This window comes from Siniperca chuatsi, linkage group LG19 (assembly GCF_020085105.1).
Source record: "Siniperca chuatsi isolate FFG_IHB_CAS linkage group LG19, ASM2008510v1, whole genome shotgun sequence".
NCBI lineage: Eukaryota > Metazoa > Chordata > Actinopteri > Centrarchiformes > Sinipercidae > Siniperca > Siniperca chuatsi.
The window spans coordinates 6,244,991-6,265,949 of record NC_058060.1 but is presented as its reverse complement, the minus strand read 5'-3'; the positions used below and the strand labels follow the sequence as shown (position 1 = coordinate 6,265,949).

Genomic DNA, 20,959 nt, shown 5'->3' with positions numbered 1-20,959 from the left:
TGCACAAATGCGGGAGCAGAGGAAAGGCTTCAGTATTGTCCTGCTGTTTTCAGTTAGGTTTACCTGCTGTTTCTCAGTTTCAGTCCAACACACAGCAAGTGCTTGAACATGGAGGCAAACCGCTGAGAGATGATGGTTTGGCTGAACTCAGGTTCAGACCCATCAGTCACAAACAGAATGGAGCCAGTGTGATGCAGATTTAATTGGGTTTTTAGGGAATAACGTGGTAATGATCAAGTCTAAATGCAGATGATTGAGTGCGGCCTGAGAGAGAGGCTGGGGTCAGATCTATTTAGATTCCACTCACACCAGACAGACTGAACTGTATCCGGTGAACAAGTAATTAACAAAGCTTTAATGTCCATCTTGACAGAAACCAAAACATTTTCCTGCGGTCTCCACTTTCATTCAGACTGTAATTTAACAATCATTTTGGACTGAGCGGAGTGTGCACACGGCCCATTACTGTGCAGAGGAACACAGGCCCACTGTCGACATGCATACTGCACGTGTCACAATCATTTAACTTCATATTATTCATGCTGCCTTTATGGGGAGTATGTCTTGAACTGTACTTAAAGAGGTAGTTTAGCTATTTAGTAGTATTGCACCACCATAAAGTTAGGAGCTGCCAAGATGGCAGATTTCAAAACTGAAGCAGCAGATGCTGAGTTATCTTCTTGACTTATGGATCAAGCTCCAAAATGGCTGGTGATCCTCTGACATTTTCCAGACAGGTCATTTGGATCTTGGGTAAAGGGTTAGGTCTCAGTTTTACGTTAAGACCTCTAAAATAAACACATAACATCAGAAACATTTTTTCAAAGGATCCTTTAAATTAGAGAATTGTGACCAAGATAAATACTGAGCAACAACAGTCGAAAAATAAACTTGTCAGTGGTCTCTGGTGGACAAACTATGTCATGGAGACACAGTTTATAAATGATCTCAAACATTATCGACCAAAAAATACAGCGATATCACTGATAAACTACAGCCGGCCAAAAACATCGACCCAGTCAATATATGACTTACTGCTCCCTTGAAACTAAGCAACAAACTCAAAATAGAAGTGATGCCAAGAGACAATGGGTGCCCTCTTTTGCAAAAATGGATTGTTCTGTATAGAAAAGCTTTATGCAATGTGCACCATATGCTGAGAGAGAAGTCCAACACAGGCCTGGAATAGCAGCACACAGCAGAGGCACTTTTCTACAGTAAATGTTTAACTGAACTCAACATCAAGTGTTTTACTGGCAGACAGCAGTCACATAGTATCTGCTAGTTTCAGACAGGCAAACTTTTGTTAGGATCTTATTAATGTTACCTGGAATTCAATTTAACAGTTTAAACAGAACAAAGCTGGCAATGCCTGCCAGTGTCTGATGGAAAGTTCTCAAACTATAAATGGACAGTGTGAGGAAAAGGACACCAGGAAATTAATTATTACTGAATATGAAATCCATCTGTTGGCAAAGCATACACCCCCTGTTCTATATTAATCTAAGAGTAGACACAGTGCAAAGATACCTGCCATGGTAAAAATATCACCTTCAAGACACTTTTAGACAAAGTCCACGTATTTTCATTTCCATCATGTCTCATTTCAGGTCCCTATCTGTTGTTTCACCTTGTATCCGGGGCTGCACACAAACACCTCATCATCATCCTCCCCGGCTCTCCTGTAACCTCTGAACGTACTGAATGCACGGCGCATGGCGATGCAAGGCGGCCATCAAGTGTGACAGGACGCACGCTGACCCCTGTGGCTTCACCTCCCTCCAACACACACACACATAAAATCCATTTTTCCTCTCTGTCCTTTTGGCTCTGTAACAGTCCGGTTGAAGGGAGGAGGGAATTTGAGGCTGACTGTGACAGAGGTAAAGGGAAACAGGATCTTTCTACCTCACAAACACGTAGCACAGCACACAAACCCATCTGACACAACAGGAAATGACAATGAAAAAGTCAGAGCTTCCTCTATCAGAGTGTGTTTCTGTGCGTTTTAGTCAAAGTGGGCACTGACAGACGTGTTGACAGACAAACTGGCAGTCCGGACTGTTTCACCAGAGGCCAGGCTCTATATTTAACCTGGCCGCTACACTTAACACACAAGAACAGAGAAACTCAAGACTGTCGAGGAAAGATAATACCACTGATCAGTACTGTGCAGTCGCTTCGTCCTACTCTCATCTTTCACCTGAACAAATGAGTGCTAAGGCAACAGTGTATTAGCAAAGTTGAGCCCAGTTTGAGGGGCATAGCAAGAGGAAGCAAGACAGAAAAGAATGTAGCAGAAAGTAAAAGGCTGAGATCAAGAAGTGATGAGGTATATTAGTGTAAATCATACTATAAAAAAGGAGCCGTTTTTAAAGATCTATTTTCAACTATGTGTCGTAATGTCACTAAGCTCTTTCAACATAACAGTACGTTATTCATTTGTATAATCACGTATAATCACTAACAGGAAGTTTAAGAGGCTTTTATTTTTGACCACAAAAAATCCATGATAGATAGATAATATGTAATCATAAACCCATATCTAGTCTCATACAGGTTGCAGACAGTAAATGCTGGTTGAGGCATTTTCTGCATTAGTGCCTGGTTGATACTGAATTTTGAGGCAGACACTGATATCAATATTTAAACGTTTTAAAATCCGATGAGATATCGGCAGGTATTCGTTTTTTTAACACAAATACTGTTTTATCCTAAAGAAGGCAAGATGTGTCAAAAGTCTTTTCTCTACTTTCTTTGATGTCTACCTGCAAGGGTTTTCGTTCAGTCTTCACATGTCATAATGACATTTTTTGATAGAAATACCTTAAACTTATAATATAAACAGCAAATATACTTGTCAATTTAACAGTAAGCTTCACTTCACTAGGTATCATTACTATTAACAAACAACAAAAAAATATCAAAAATAAGAAAAGTAAGAAAATTGCAGCCTATAAAACTCAAAGCTGCACTAACCAATATTTTTATATTAATCAAATAACTATGTGTGATGTGGGAGGGATTGTTGATAATGACAAACCGTCAGAATTATCACTGGACTTTGCAGTTCCCCTCAGCTCTACAGAGTGTTTAAGCTTCTTTCAGCTCACTGTTTCGGTTTTACAGCCCACAACTTTACTGTTTTGGTTCAGAGCCACATATTTCCCTCAGGAACTGGTGGAGATATAATATAATAATTAGAAGAGTGAATATTGGACTTACATTTGTCAGGTGGCCAGAAACACAACTCAAAATTAACGCTGATGTTGCTCCTTTCTGCTGTATGTGTAAATAAGATGTTCACCATAACAACTTTATGAGGTAATAATATGTATGTGTTGTGTTTATAGCTTGTTGCGCTTCAATGCAAATTTAATGCAACTTTAAAGAAAAAAATCAGAACTATACTGAACTATAATAACCGTGATGTGGGCAAGCCTGTATTATCAACAATACACAAACCTTTCAATGTAAAATAGACTGTCACTGATGACTGTCATCTTATTGTATTAACTTACTCTTCATGTTCTGGTACATGGTTCTGGTTTGATTTATATGTGATGCAAGCTAAATGACAGCCTTTTCACATTATTATTTATATCGATAGATTGAACTCCAAATCTAAAATATCTATTCAAAAACATATCTATGGTATTCTGTACTGCAATTTCTTCTACCTTTTACCAGCAGTTACAGGTATATCTGTAATAAGCTAAAAACTGGCCGCTAGATATTATCAGCTCATGCACTCTCATAACAACAGTCAACAATGAAAAAACTCACTCAACATTTACACATCCATATCTGTGGTCAGTGGAGATGAGTCCTTCTCACAATGCACTCGCAGTCCTCTCTATGTCTGTCTAACTGTATTCTCATAGGCAGGTTCCTGGCTAGTTTGAAGTGAATGAGATGTAGCAGAGAGCTGGAAGGCAGGGGATTGAGACCTGGGGTCTCTCACAGGTAATTAAAAATAGAAAGGACCTGAGGGGGCAGGAGGGATCGCTCGTACAGCTAGGGGGAGAGAGGTGTACATGAGGGATGGATGCAGTGAGGAGAGAGGGAGAGATGTGCTGTTGAATGCATTACGGTCTTAATAGCAGCAGCAGCAGTCTGTCTGCACGGCTGTGATTAATGAGTTTTCCAACTACAAGCCAGTACAGTATAGAATCCCCACAAACTGCATTAGAATGCATTATGCAGCACGGAGAGCGTGTAGGCACACCCAGCATGGAAATGTGTGATTAATTCAACTCAGAGGTCTAATGGAGTATGTGAAGGCAGAGGGGAACAGACGCACACGGCAAAAGCAAAAGAACTGATGAGAATTGGCTTGCTAATGGAGCCCGATGAGATTATGCTCTACTGCGTGGAACACAGCTTACTTGTAGCCCTTGTGTTTATCACCATGATGGGAATACTACTGTGTTTCTCCTTTCCTCCCCCTCCTCCAGTCTATCAAGCCTCCTGTCCCACTTGTAAAATCACTAGAAAATGCCTGTGCGGCTCGCACCGTAAATTATTGTGAGTGTAAAGCAGTGCAGGTCAGGATGAGGGCAGCAGGGATGTGGGGCTGTAGTTGCACCCTGACTCCACTAGGTGTCTCTCTTGGGTTGGGAGGGCGGACAAGAAGCAGGCGCGCTGGTGAGTGGGTGGGAGTCTCCATCAAATGCATCTGGCCATGAGGAGAGTATTGTGAGGGGGAGGGTTTTCTCTCAGTGCACACATGGCAGCCCACTCTGCACCATCTCCATGCTGCACTTTGAGACATTAGTATCTGTGCAGCAGTATGCACAGAGCCATACTCCATGCACTCAACACAGAAGCAGCATAAACACATTATTCTTTTGTCATCTTGGACAGAGCTGTAATGTAATTCAGTCATCTTGCTGCAGTTCATTCAGAATCTGCAGCTTATTCACAATGCTGCTACTGCCAGGATCCTGACAGAGACAAAGAAAGTAAAACACATTACATCAGTTCTCCAGACCTCACACTGGCTTCTAGTGTGTCATGGAATAGTAAATCTTAATGCTTGTACTGTATATAAATCACTAAATGGCTTAGCCCCAAGATATATCAATAATATGCTGGTACAATATCAAACTCCCAAACCTCTTAAGGGTTCAGTATGCTTGAAAAGAACTAAGTAATAAAACATGTCAAAAGAAATAGAAATGACAACAGCGCACACTTTTGGACATTCTCCCCCTTAAAGACACTTGTGGTGTTGCAGTTAGTTGTGCACATAAAAAGATACCTGATTTGGATGTCAGATTCCAATGTCTGTTTCAGACATTGTTAGACAATCCGAAAAGCACTTGGTTTTAAGCATACTGCCGCTTTTAGATCCTCAGGAACCGGCTTGCTTCCTGTTCCTACAGGACAGTACCAGTAAAAACGAAAGATTGGTGAAGGTCTATTTAATATAACTAGACCAATAAATTGACTGGCAGGCAGATATATCAGTGAGTATTAGCTGAAGAAAGGAAAAAATTTAAGAGGTATCCTTTTTTTGTTATTATCAGACGATTTTAAAACTTTCAAATATCAATATTGGTATGTTGTCCTAAAAATCTAGTATCAGTTGAGCTATAAGTACTAGTATGCACTACACTTGTAGAACAAATTGCGAGAGATTGTAAGGTGTGTCCCAGATCTGATTAACTTCAAGCATTTACTTTTATATTAGGCTTACCTCTATATATACACTCAGTTGCCAGTTTTTTAGGTAAACCTAGTGAAAAGAAATACAACAATCCTGCAATAAATCCTCCCTTCATGAAGGTTATAATGTTCTGTTTTTGTTGAAACAGTTTTAGATAGGTGTTGATTCAACTGCAGGATTATTTTGGAGGCTGCAGTTTGTGGTGCTGATGCATTGTATTGCATTATATTGAGAGGTGTTTCTAATATTTTGTCCACCACATTTACAGTATATCAGTGAGGGTAGATTATTGGGTGTAGTTAATAAACTTGCAGCGTATGTCTATGTCTACATATATTTCTCTCTATATTCTCTTTAATATTCTTTCAAATAATTTGTCTTATATGACTTGGACAGTCTCTTTACATTTCTTCGACAGCCTCTCTGATCTAAATGTGTTTGATTAGTTTGTTTTTAATTCCTTTTTATGTTAAACTGTTTGTACAGAACTTTGAAACTACCTCAGTGTGAGTTGTGCTAAATAAATAGCTTTCCAAATACATGTGGAAGAATTAGTCAGACCTGAACACACACACATACACACACACACACAGATGTAATCTAAAAGGTGACCACATTTCATGTTAAAGGCTGCAGACTAAAAACTTGAAAAAATGTATGACTCCCATGGTAACATTATCACAGCAGTAATGCTAAAATAATTATTCTTTTGTTTAGTTTAAAGGGTCCTTCTATCTTCCGTCACAGATGGTAGCATCAATGTCACACCTCAGAGCATGTGTGCATTTCCCCTAACTGCGTTACATGTGATTGTGTAATTTAATTTGATGAAAGCAGGTTAAAAAAAAATGTGTGATGGGTTGGCGGGGAAAGGTGGCAAGGTGACTGACGGAGCTGCATCCATGACCATGGCGACATGGTCGACAAGCACGAAGAGTGTTTGAAGATGGACCGTGGGGTTAGAGGGGAGGAGGCTAGGGTTGGGCGACAGGACGGTATATACCGTGCTATGGTAGTATGTGTTGGCAATACCGTTACCACCACTTCAAAATGGTAGTCCACAAACCAATGGGTGACAGTCTATGGTTTCACCGAGGGCAAGGCTTAGCACACACACACACACACACACACACGGAGCGGAGCAGAGGAGAGACAGGTGAAATGAACGTTAAGTTACTGGAGCTGACAACAACTTGTTAAGTTACACAGAAATTTAACCGTGGTATTCAGTTGAAGATGCAGTGATTTAAACCACTGGTTAGTAAGAAAGAGTATAATTAATTTGTTATTTGTTAAGCAATGAGTAGAGAAAAAGTTAATTTATGCAGTGTAAAATGCCATAGGTTTAAGCTAATAATGGTGACCAGCCAAAAACAATTGTTTTGTCTATGAACCTCGACAATTATCAACCCATTCCGCTCCCTCTGTTCTTTTGTCCTCAGTCCTCCCATCTCTCCGCTGACCTCTTCCCCACCTTCTTCATCTCTCACTTCTGCTCCCCTTTCTAACCCTCTTTTCTCTGCACACACACACACACACACACACACACACACACACACACACACACACACACACACACACACAGAGCAAACACTCCCTGCCCTTTTCCTCCGCTGCATCCTCAGATAATCATGCACCAAACCTCTTTGTCCATTCTTTCCCTTTTTCTCTGACACCTCCCAGGCTGAGCCAACGCCCGACTGCCTCCCTTTACCCCCCCCTCTCCCTCTCCTCCAGGAAGCATGATGCTGATGATGGTTGTGTCCATATAACCAGATTAACCTACATTTCCACCTCACTGGTCATCAGACAACATTCGCCCACTCCCCATCATCACATTTGTGGCATCTTCACAAGCAGAGACTGACACAGAAATGTATCAACATGAACACAAGAACAGATGCTTACAATCACACACACTACACACTTTGCTTAGCAACCAGTTCCAGCCTTGTACTGTGTTCACATCGTGTTTAAAAAGACCTGATATTAAGCTTAGGAAAAAAAGATTGAATAGTGAGTGTTGGTAGAAAACATGTTTGTTTTTTTTGTTTTGTTTTTAAAAATGGGATTTGAATATTGACTTCACTCACAAATGCAACTCTCACACATACACAGGTCAGCAAAACATGACCAGGGTTTGTGAGTGAAAGCACAAAAAATCTAGAGAAACCCTTAAATGAAAGTAAGTCAGCATCTTTTCCCTCGTCAGGATGACGACAGCTACTTTCATTTCACGGATCAGAGGATTCGGCGAGGCTCACAACCTGACAGAGACGAGAGCAATTAACCTTTTGGTCCTGAACTGATAGCACTCGGTTGGCGTCTGTTTGTGTCTGTGGAAATACACTGTTTCTGATAAACCTAGTAGCCTGATGGACAGTAACTATTCTAATAGACATTGCTGCTGCTTGGATACTACAGACAAAGAAGCTGCAGAAATGGGCACTTTACTAGTTTAGAGCACAAAATGGTTTAATCGCGTAGAAAACAAGCTGCAATTGACAGCATAGTTTTTGTGTCAAAATGATCTATTTTACATAATTTCAGATACTTTTACAAACTCAAAAGGACTGAACAACATCTCTGCTGTTTCACGTCTTCTGTGTGAGTAACAGAAGGGGTTTACTGTACCGTGCACTGCCTCTCCAATCAGATTTTCTTTCCTCCTGAAATGTTCATGAGCAGAGGATGGGGGAAGCTGCAGGCTTACCCCGCATGTGCAGTCTCATGTGCATATGGGGAGACTCTGTCATTGGCAAAGAACCAGTCTGCTGTACTGAGCCACAAATTCTTCTGTATGAGTGTGTCAGTAAGTGAGCTTAACTAGAGTGGGGGAATCAAACAATTCATATCTGGGACAACACGTGCATGGTTATTTTATAGCCACCCAATGGACGGGGTTTAGCTTCTATTTGGAGCTAAACTCCAGTCGGAGCGTGAAAGCAAACACAGATGAGCCCGAATCAGCCAGACATCTCCTTTTAGTCCAGTTCCTCTCTTTAAAGCATGTGGAGACATTCCTAAGGTGTTTAAGAATGTGTGCGTGTATCTCAAATATCACCAGGTCTGTGCAGCACATGAGCATACAACTGCTAGAGTTTGTGTGTGTGTGTGTGTGTGTGTGTGTATGTGTGTGTGAGTGTGAGTGAGAGAGAGGATGCACACTTGCAAGACAGAATCAGACACCATGACTCTTAGGGCTTCTCTCCATTTTCTCTCTACTGTTCTGTTTACTTCCCTCTGGCATTATGTTCACCATTGTACACCATTTTGTTCAATACAAAGTTAAATGGTGGTATGACTAGGTCTTTCCTCTGAGAAACACTTGAGAGAAAAGAAGTGTGTGAGTGAGAGGGTCAAACAGAGACAAAGAGACTGCATGTGCACATGGCCATGCTATGCAGAGACTTCTACATTTCTCTCCTCTGGGGGGTGGGGGGTCAAAGGTCACTGATCCATGCAGTAGTCTGTCCAGTCTGGGTGATGTGCTCCCAACCCTCCTCCTCTTGACCTCCTCTTTTTCTTCATTTTCTGCCAAACCTGGACTCAGATCCACCACACAGCACTGGCGAGCCAGCGTCTATGCACTATGATCGAAGTGTGAGACAGACAGCCAGACTTGTGAGACAAATGACAGAGTAGCACTGCAATCTGTTACCCATACAACTATCCAATAAAAAGAAAGAACAGGATGTGATGGATTCTGGGTACACTCCTGAGAGAGAAGACTGAATGGCAAGGAGCCCCACAAACGAATTTTGGCTGCAGAAGTCAAATGACCTGCCAGCACCCTGACAGCATCAATTTGTTCTGTTTAGTCATGGACAGGTTTGGGGGGGAATATCAGCGACGCGCCAAAGGAAAATTCAATTTCTTTAATGGAACTGGCATTGCCAAATCTCTCTCTTATTACTCATTTCAAGTGGTCTTATAGACTCTATATGTTTAAACTCACTGCCATTGGGGTTTCTCCCACTGCAGGGCCAAAACAAACACAGGGTCTGTTCTGCTGACTACACATAACATCACACATTAAATTCTGACACTTGACTATGAAAACTTATTAATTAATGCCAATGCACACTGTTTTCAGGTCAGTTTTTCCTGACATAACTACAGCAATATCACCTTCAGGACATGAAAAGAGCAACACCCAGGCTACATATGTGACAGAGACATTTACAGCTGGTGCCTGATCCATCCACCCATGGCTCTGGCTATTAACGGAACAGCAGACAGTGCCACTGTATTTTAAGAACTATTTTGCTTCTAGAATTATTATTTCTCTATATTTCTTGGTGGCAGGGAGCACAGGGCTGAAGCAGAGACTTAACAGCATTCCTCTGTGGCTGACAGCTGACAGCTAAGCCCCCAGTTAATGACTAATCCTGCACTCATGCCTTCAGCGAGATTGGTTCAAGCTAATTACACTAGATCACTTCCCTGGGTGCTGAATGGCTGGTCGGACGGGGCGGAGAGGAGGTAAAAGCAGTGTGGACCTGTACAGTGGAGGCCTTCAAGGTACTGCTAAAATGATCAGTCGATTGATCGATTGTCAGAAAATTACTTTGCAACTATTTTGATTGAAGCAGAAAGGCCAAATATTTGATGGCTACAGATTCTCAAATGTGAGGATTTGCTTTTTCCCCCCTTTTGTTTCATTATAGTAAAGTGAATATTTTTGGGGGGTTTTGGACTCCACAAATCTGAAGTAATCTGTTAGCTTGTCACTTAATTGAGGCAACAGCAAAATGAACAGAACCATGTTAAGTCCCTAACATATTTTATGATTACGTTATGTGGGTTTATAATTTTTTATATTATTTTGGGCATTTTACGCCTTATTAGACAGCGACAGTAGAGACAACAGGAAGTGACAGAGAGAGAGAGAGAGATCCAACAAAGGTGCCAAGCTTGACTTGAACCCCTAAGCAACAGCAGCACACCCACACTTGATTTTTTCAAAAAGTGACAACCTATAGTGTGTTTCAGACTGAGTCCAAAAGTTTGCACCCATGAAGCATTGCATTGTGCCTCCCTCCCTCTCCCCCCACCCCCAAACCTCTCTCTATCTCTCTCTAAACCTAACACGGCAGTGACCCACCATTGAGTCTGGTTCTGTCCAAGGTTTCTGCCTCTTAAAGGAAGTTTTTCCTTGCCACTGTTCCCAAATGCTTGCTCATGGTGGGATTTGTTGGGTCTCTGTAATTAATATTATAAAGAGTATGGTCTAGACCTGCTCTTTAGGAAAAGTGCAATGAGATAACCGAAGTTATCTCATTGCACTCATCGTTATCTTCTGAATTGGCGCTATATAAATAAAATTGAATTGAATTGAAGACCTCTACTGTAAAGGTATGCAGGAAGAAGCATCATTTCAACCACAGGGTCAGTGTTACACCAAAGCAAGCTTAGATAAAATCATCAAAAGCAGAACAATTTCCACTTGTTGTTTAGAATGGTGAATAACATCATGGTCTGATATGGAGAGGCAAGCAGAAAAGTTCAGCTTTCACTCCATACAGAGCAGAGTGTCACAGGATCGTTACAAGAGGCCTAAATGGGTCAACCCACATGCAGTATAGCAGTTCTCAAAAGCAACACTAGAATAGCAACAGTGGAGACAGGTCTCCATACACACAGAAAACTAGTCTCAGTCCTGCCAACTGACACATTAAATCCATTTTCATTTATACCTGAAGACCTGAAGAAAAAAATCTGAGTATAACATTATTTTACAATGGATACAACACATCTTATTGTACCTTACTGAATACATTACCAGGCAGCACAAACCGCATCTTAAAAACACATAAACACTTTGTGACAGCTCGTTATACGATAGCTCTCGCTCTGTCTTTAGCAGTGGTCTGGAATGCAGCTGGCTGTGGTTTATAGTAGATTATTAATATTCCCTCAAATCTTCATCCTAATCTACTCTGTTTATGTGGAAACAAAGATTCTCAGAGGGGTTTTGAGAACTGTAGGAGGCCAAGAGCGAAGGATGGAGTGAGCCCTGATTTTCCTCTGCTCCACCACAGAAACTCTCAATCGCCTTTTAAATGGGATGTTAACATCTAGAATAATCATAAAAGCAAAATATTCAAAATAAGGGATTTTATAGAATATTAAAATCATCTTTGAATACAAGTAACATTATATATGAACAATAAAGGGTTCATCAGGGTTAGACACTAAATGGCCAAAAGTAAATCGACACCTGAACATTACGCCCATGGAGATAGTGATAGTTGAACAGGTCATTCCAAAACCATCAGCATTAATCTGCTGCTGCAACAGCATCCACTCTTCTGGTTTTCTGGCTTTCCGGCAGATTTTGCAACCTGGCTGCAGGGATTTGCTTCCATTTAGCCACAAGAGCATTAGTGAGGTCCAACACTGATGTTGGGCAACAGGGCCTGGTTCGTAGTCAGAGTTCCAGTTCATCCCAAAGATGTTGGATATGGCGCGTGCCAGTTTTTCCACACCAATCTGGGGAAACCATTTCTTTATGGACCTGGCTTTGTACACCGGGACATTGTCATGTTTAGAGCTGCAACGACTAGTCGATTAATCGATCAGTCAATCGACAGATTGATCGTTTTAAGTTTGTTTTTCTTTTCTTTTTTTTTTTTTTAAGAAAAACTGCCAAAATTCTCTGGCTACAGCTTCTTCAATTTGAATATTTGCCAGTTTCCTTAGTCTTCTACAATTGAATATCTTAGGAAAACCATTTCATTCCTTTGATGGATTTATTTTTATCATTATTTTCTGGATTAATCTTTTAACTGTATCGATAATGGAAATAATAGTTGCAGCCCTGATCATGTTGAAAAGACCATTGTCTAAAAGACCATCAAAAATTGCATGCTGGAGCATTAAGATTTCCCCTCATAGTGTACACATATTTTGGCCACACAGTGTATATTTGCCAATGCATTGGACAATTATTGCCAGTTAGCTGGTGAATTATATTTCACATATTGGACTTCATAAAGACGACATAAATAAAGTCCATATTAGTGCAACCAGTACAACTCCATTTCAATTATTCTAACTCCTGACCGTCAATGCTTTCCATAATCCATTTAACTGAGTTAATATCAGTAAGTCTAAAAGTACTATGCATGTGCATCGCCTACTGTGTTATCATTTCTAGTAAACCTGACCGCCGTATATAAGGGGAGCTTATAACACTGCACGTGCCTTGTTTGATACTGTCGACAGACTAACAAACCACCCTGTGTCAGAAGCCTCTGAACTTCTATCTACCAGGGCCTGCAATGAATTTGCCTCCTTCTTCACTGACAAAATTTTGAAAATGTGATATGGAGTGCAGTCAGTGCCTCCATATCAGATACAGGATATGGGTTCAATTCAATGCTATATGCACCAATTCATTTCAGAAGTTCTCATTGCACCTTTCCTACAGAGCAGGTCTAGACCGTACTCTTTGTTGTCCCTGTGTCCAGTTAAAATCAATTCAAATAGCATGACACTATTTGATCCTATCAACCATAAAAACTTGGGGGACATTATTCAACATCTGAAAACCTCCTCCTGCTGCCTTGATATTCTGCCAACAGGCTTTTCCAAAAATGTTTCTAATTGCATGGCCTCAGATCTTCTACAAATTGTCAACATGTCTCTTCTCTCAGGTGTCCTCCCACAGTCTTCAATGACATCCACTTAAACACAGACAGTGGCAGAATTTCAGTCTTGGTATTATTGGATCTCAGTGCTGCATTCAACACGGTCGACCACAACATATTACTAGACCGACTAGGAAACTGGGTGGGACTATCTGGCACAGTTTTAAACTGGTTTGAATCCTACTTAAAGGACAGGGACTACTTTGTGTCTATAGGTAATTACACATCTGAGTAGACAAAAATTACATGCATAGTAGGTCCCCTTTAAGCACGTCCACATATCCCTTTTTACATATGTGCAACACACACACAAACACACATTCTCCATGTGTAACAAAACCACTAAAAGCACACAAGCCTCATGTAAAGAAAAACTATCACTTATACAGGGAACAAAGAGCCCTCACTACTTCCTTATTAATGGATTAGATTTCAGAAGAAGCAGATTTCATGCAGTAGTGAAGTTTCTGTGTTGGACTGATGAATTAATGACTGCTGTAAACATGTTGCTAATATAATTACATCTCTTGCAGAACTACCAGCATGTGCGCATGTGTGCCTTTATCATCTGCGGCAACTTAAGATCAAATTAGTCAAGTAGTTTCTATAAATGCGGAGCAGCTGAGAGGAAAATAACAGGATGTGTCATGCACTTCCACTGCCAGTATGATTACATGGCATGGTGAACTAAAACTAACATTACATTTCAAGCTGGTATCAGTTGAAAAACTTGAATACATAAAAGATAAAAAGACAAACAAATCAATGATAAAAATGAAACAAGGGGTGTTAGGCAATTGATGCCAGGAAAGTGAATGTACACTTCCTCAGGATCCAAAACATTTCCCACTACAGTCACATCAGCACATCAAATTGGGAATGTTGGGACAAAAACAGATCAAGTTACTGTCTTCATAGTACAAATGGCTAAAATATATCAAGAGTCAACTGCAGCAGAGCTGAAATATCAACATGTTAAATAACAGTGATATTTCTTCACTGCTTATAACTATTTCACAGATTACTAAAGCCTATGTTATCTGCTGATACCACACTGATTACATGTGTTCTTTTTATGGAACACAGACTATGTCACATCAGTTTGGAGACACTGAATTAATGCACTCTTATTGATCCACATTGGAGAAATGTCTTACTACCCTCTGCAGGGAGGTCAAAGTTCAGAGTCAGCTGGCAGAGACTCAGTGTCTTGCGCAAGGACACTTTGGCAGTGGAAAAAAAAGGATCTGATTCAATTTGAATCATCAGATAGTTAAGTCTACTTTGCGTGGCTGCTGGGAAAAGAACACTATACTGGGAAAGCACCTGTAAACAAGGATTTGCAACAGAGGCCACCTCGATATTCATGCCTGGGCCTAAAAGCTTATGACAGGCATCAAAAATAAAACAGATCAGATCTGTACATCTAACAAAAAAATGCAATGGTGTTTACTTCCACCAAAGCCTTTGTGGCAAAGTTAAAAACAGAGGACGCAAACTCTAATCAAGACAACAATCCAGGTCACAGAGGGTGATACATACAAGTCATTCATTATTTCACTCGTTGCAGTTTTGGGGTTACTTCCCCACTTTGCACTTAAGAAAAACTGATTTCTGTGTCATTATTTAAGTCCAAGCATTCACATTCAAACACAAATCTGTCAAAATAGGTCTACCTGTTTCTGCACGTGTACATGTTAATTGACATCAGATAGACATTGGAGGAATAATAAAATAATTCTATGAAACAAACACCTGTCTTACTGGCTGCACTACATTTAGGTGTGCGAGTTCCAGGTGGGCTTCACGAAAAGTATGCTCTGTGTGGGAAGCACACTCCCTCATACACATCAAATATGATAAAAACAGCTGATTTCAGGTGCACTGGGTCATTTAAAATCTCCTGCAGCAGTAAGTAAGTAAAATAGTCACAGCAGTCTGATGGCACTAAACCGTTTCAGCTTCCATAATCACTGCTCCTGTGGATAGATAAAGCATTGCAACTTCTTGTTCTGTCATGCCCCCCATCAGAAGCCAAAAACAGTTCATGCCCCCCACTACATGTAAACTGATTTAATTCAATCAATTTTATCAATCATTAACCATATTGGGGGACAAACAAGGATATTTGTATGCACCAGCATCACAAGACAACATACTATGATGTACTACAGCAACATAGCAAAAGTACCTTACTACATCAAAGCTATTGTTTTTTTTTGTTGTTTTTTTTTACATTGAACCAACTTCAAACCAAGTCAATGTTATCTCACCACAGCAGAAAGCTCCGCTGCGCTTGAGCTTCAGAAATGCTTTGAAGAATATAGCTTGTGTGGACACAACCGCACTACTTGATCAATAAAAGAGCTAAGCTATTGAAAAGCTATTTGATTCAGAAAACAGCAACGCTACCACCACGCTACTGAAAAATGTAGTTAAACTTGTGTAACTATTTTGATAATCAATTAATTATTTCAGTAATTTGTCAACAAAACTGCCAAACACTTGTTGGTTTGACCTTTAATGTGAGGATTTGCTTCTTTTCTTTGACATCTATGACAGTAAATTGAATATTTGGGGTTTTGGACTGTTATTTAGATAAAACAAGGGATGAAGATGACACTTTGGCCTGAGAAATTATATTAGACCTTTTTTTCTTACAACTGTGTGACATTTTATAGAAAAAACGATTAACTAATTAATTAAGAAAGTAACTGGCAGATTCATGGAGAGTGAAAATTGTTTGTTGCAGCTCTAGTATTGTTATTAGATTGGGGGGGGGACGACCCAGGGGGCCTGGTGGCAGTAGGCCTGAGGTCTATTGATGCGGTGCCACATTAGGTGCAGAGCCAGCGTGGGACAAAAGGGCTCTTGGTACAGAGGAAAACAATGGCCAGTCAGCCTCCAGTCACTACAGCTGAGCAGCTGACACTGACGGGAGAAGAGGAGAACTGGACTGGAGCAATGGAAAATAATGAAGCCACAGTAGGTAGACTAGACGGTTACCGTGGAGAGTGGGGAGTGGAGAGGGTAAAGCCAACATGGCTGAACCCGCTCAGTCTTCCAGAGGAGGCCGGGTGTGTCAGGGCAGAGGAGAAATCAAATCACTTATGCAGGGATACAAACTCATGGGGTGAAAAAGGTGGCAAAGATGTGAATCCCCCTAGAGGGTCCGGGGGCATGCCAGAAGTCTGTAAACAGGAAACCTGTATATGTTGTTAGTTTAATTTATAACAATGCATCATATTTTATAAGACAATTCAGGATGAAACTTATAATTTGAAATGTAAGAATAGCTGTTAAATAAATGTAGTGGAGTAACAAGTACAATATTTGCCTGTGAAATGTAGTGAAGTAGAAGTATAAAGTAGCAGTAAATGGAAATACTCTTAATACTTAGTCCAAGAATCTCAACACTGTACTTAAGAACTGTGCTTGAGTAAGTGTACTTAGCTTTCCACCACCGACAATAACCACATAATAATCACATGGAATGCACACAGTTAAATCAGACACACAGTTTGTCTGTGCAGCTCTGCAGTCATTACCAGAGACCATAACAAGAACCAAGACTCACTAACACCTGCTCTACTTTTCCCTCAGCCAAGTAGCCTAAACCCTGCCAGTCACATTCACTAAGCGTGTTTTTGGAAAGCGCAGAACAACAGCTACTCACAATGTAGTGTGGGGTCCTCAGATATGAAAACATGGTCCAAAAAGAGAGATGAGTCCAGTCGGGGCTGGGGGGTCCCGAGCAGGTATGTGGATATGGCAGGTGGTGGCTACTGTAACAGCCTCAATGCATCCAGACTGTCATCACACAGAACAGAAGAGGTCTCAGCAGCCGATTAAAGGATCTTATAAGATCTATTTAGGGCCTTGGTGCTCGCCTTAAATAGGAGCACTCATTAGCTGAATGACCTGAGACTCTCAGAGACATAGGGAGAGAGACAGAAAAGCATGAAGTGAGGAAGAGTGACAGAAAATACAGAGCCAGATGAAGAAGTGGAAAGAGAAAGATAGTGGATTGCTTGACGGGTGGCCATGCTCAAAGTTCACCCAACAGGCCATTAAAAGGCCAGAGTTCGCGATCCTGGGGTCATAAAATCTGTGGTTCACACGCTCCAGTTACAACGGCAGATGCTGCAGTGAAATCTGCACTTTCAACTGTTCTGAATGTAACTGAGAAATAAGCCAAAAACAACTCTGAGGGCCTAATCTCAGCAGTGTCTGAGCAACACAAAAACAGCTCAACAAAAGCCATTTGAAACCCAATTTTACACAGCAAATAACATCCAACAAGCAAATATCAAATTGCCAAAAACCACTTTGTTTTCTCTCCTTTGACAAGTGTTGGAAGAAGATTATTGAGATTAGATTTTGGAGTTCTGGTAAATCTGCCACCAGCTGTGTGTGAAAACGTGATCACAGCTGATCCGACCCCCCTTTCAGTGCTTCCTCCCAGTCTGTCAATGGAAAGGTCAGCTTAAAAAGACGAGGAAAATGACTCATTAGATCCATTATCTACCTCATTAGTCGAGTGGCAGATTGGTGGGAGGAGTTCTGTCACAGGAACGTCATGATTTTGCCATGAGGAGCCAGGTGAGAGAAAGACTCCTACCTCCACAAAGGCTACATCCACACTAATACGTTTTCGTTTTAAAAAGCATAACTTTTGCTACATTCACGCCTAGCATCAATACTCTGGCATTTTCATCCCCTAAAACTGAGACTTTTGAAAACACTGCTGACCCTGTTTTTGTCTGAAAAATGTAGGATTACGTTTTTGTCTGGATGGGTGGAAACGAAGACTTTTGAAAATGATGACGCAGAAACCCACGTTCGCTTCCTGATTGGGTCTTAGTAGTCACTACGTGTTCTTCCCTGATTCGTCACGCCCCTATCACGTGACCCTTTTCCGGGAAGAAAACAAACGACATCAGCCATGACTATCAGCGGTTAATTCAACATGGATAACAAATTAAAGGTGTAACAGTAACAGTTCCACCTCGTCATCGGTCCAAGCAAAGAAATCTCTGGTCTTACTTTTCGCCATTGCTGTTCTTCGTTTGTAGTATTTTCTGCAACTAAGAAACCAATCGCAGAGTAGACAATCGTTCCTGTTTACACTGGCACGCGCATGCCCATGAGATTATTTCTGAAATGGTGCTAAAACACTTGTATGTACAGATATCGTTTTCGTTTTAAAATGTCATTTTAAAATGAAAACGTGAAAAACAGTGTGGACGTAGCTGCAGGTATAAGCATGCCATTGGCCAACTATTTCAGTCGGAATTATCCTCCCCTTCCGCGATCTGCAGTTTTGCAAGGGCACTGTCACTGCATCCTGGGCTTAGCGCTGCCCAAGATGATTATGATTGGTTTACAGAAATACTAACAAGCCAGAGCGTTTTTTTTCTCCTATATCTGAATGATAATGGGTTCAGCCAGACCTTTCTCCAGCACTGGCACAGCGCTAAAACGAAGTGTGGAGATAGGTCTTGCTATGAGAGACTAGAGTGGACGTAGCCTCAGTGAGAATGTTTGTGCCTGCTGTGTGTAATGGTAAAATTCTTGAGGTGTGACACTGACATTCAGACACTGCTACAAGAAGTGGGCACAGAAACACAAACAAATGTAAGAAGAAGAAGAAGAAACTTTATATATACAGCACAAAACAAAGTACTTCACAGAGAGAGATCATAAAATACCACATTGAATGATAAAATACATGAAGGGCAAAGACAAAATACGAGAAAATAATAAATAAAATAATAAACCGACAGCTCAGATAAGATCAGGATATACTTTACGATAAAAGTAAGTTGCAAAAGTTCTGTCCCCCTTAGTTTTCATCCTGGATTCAGGAACAGACAGAAGTACCCTGCCTGAAGATCTCAAACTAAATAAAGGTTCATAAGGGATTAAAAGGTCTAAAATGTAATCTGGAGCCAGGTCATAAAGAGCTTTAAAAGTAATCAATAAGATCTTAAAATCAAGCCTAAAAAAACAGGGAGCCAAAGTAGAGGCTAAAGAAGGTGTGATGTGATCATACCTCTTGGTCCTGGTTAAAAGCCTAGCAGCTGAGTTCTGTACAGTCTGCAGTCGTTTCAGTTTTTTCATTAAGACAAGTGAACAGACTTACAATAATCAAGGCGTGAGGAGATAAAAGCATGTACAGTTTCTACATCACTAACATTTTAAATAGATCAGATTTTTGCAATATTTCTGAGGTGATAAAAACATGATTGGACAAGCTTAATGATATGTTGCTCAAAACATAAATTGCTATCAAACAGAACACCAATATTTCTTGCAACAGGCTTGATATGTTGTGAAAGGTTACCAGTAGATGGCAGTATTTGTTTTGTGATATGTTGGAGCCCAATAACAAGGATTTCTGTTTTATTAAAGTTGAGATGAAGAAAACTGATCAACATCCAGCGTTTTTATGTCAGACAGGCAGTCAGCATACTAAAGTCAGTGGGCTTGAAAGGGAGGTACAACTGTGTGTCATCCGCATAACAATGAAAAGAAATACCATGTCTGCGGATGACATCACCCAAGGGGAGCATAAATAGGGAGAACAGTATTGGTCCCAGAATTGAACCTTGAGGCACACCATAGCTGATATGGGAAGAGAATGACATCAAGTTATTAATGGCGACACAGAACTTCCTATTGGACAAATAAGATGAGAACCAGTTTAGTGCACCCACCCAGTGCCTCAGTCTATCTAGAAGAATGCCATGATCAATTGAGTCAAAAGCAGCACTTAAGTCCAGCAGCACAAGAAATGAACATGTGCCTGTGTTGGCATTCATAAAAAGGTCATTAGTGACTTTGAGAAGGGCTGTCTCTTCTGCTGTGCAGTGGTGCTGAGAAAAACCAGATTGAAACTTTTCAAAAGGTACTATTGTTTTCCAACAAGAAGCTGCTTAGATACAATTTTTTTCAAGAACCTTGGAAATAAAAGGCAGTTTAGAGATTGAATGATAATTATCCAGGAGAGTGGGATCAAGCCCAGGTTTTAAGGACTTTTTTAAGGACTGATTGAACACAAGCAGTTTTAAAGTGTTCTGGGACGCAACTAGTAGACCCCAAGCTGTTCAAAATAGTTAGCAAATGGGGTGCAATACAATCCATAACTTTGAATAAAAACCTAGTTGGAATTATATCAAGAGGGCTGGAGGATACTCTCATAAGAGACATGATTTCTGTCAATTCAGGAAGAGTAACAGCAGAAAATTTGTTCCAAGTATCCCTGAGGGGGTGATCCACATCTAAAGAGGCAGGATTGAGGGTAATACCAGCTCTTATTAACTCCACCTTACCAGCAAAGTGCAATAAAAACTTTTTCACAATCAGCAGAGGCACTAGGAGAGGCTGGTTTAATTAACTGATTGACAGTTTTGAATAGGAATTTGGGTTGTACTGATGGGCAGAAATAAGTACAGAGAAATGGCATGTTCTTGCATTCTTCACCATCCTATTATAAAAAGGACTAATAACTCTTTCATGGCCACAAAGTGGACCTGGAGAACTGATTTATTCCATCTGCTTTCTGCTGTTCTGCATTTCCTTTTACAGCTTCAAATACTGTCATCTAACTATGGCTGTTTTCTAGTCTTTG

The 20,959-nt window shown here is 40.6% G+C and overlaps 1 protein-coding gene across 9 annotated transcripts in view; it reads right to left on the bottom strand.

Annotated features, from left to right (window-relative positions):
• The window catches only part of arhgap12b (Rho GTPase activating protein 12b), an 81,631-nt gene that overhangs the window by 22,799 nt on the left and 37,873 nt on the right, over positions 1–20,959 (bottom strand). The window contains exon 1 of one of the 9 annotated variants that reach the window (XM_044176412.1): positions 17,003–17,135. The exons of 7 other annotated variants lie outside the window; for them this stretch is intronic. In XM_044176412.1, coding sequence (XP_044032347.1) covers positions 17,003–17,035 — 33 coding nt within the window. In that variant the 5' untranslated portion in view covers positions 17,036–17,135. Of the gene's footprint in view, positions 1–1,630; positions 1,893–17,002; positions 17,136–20,959 lie in introns of those variants that run through there. One more of the 9 variants, XM_044176411.1, reaches the window with a different exon arrangement.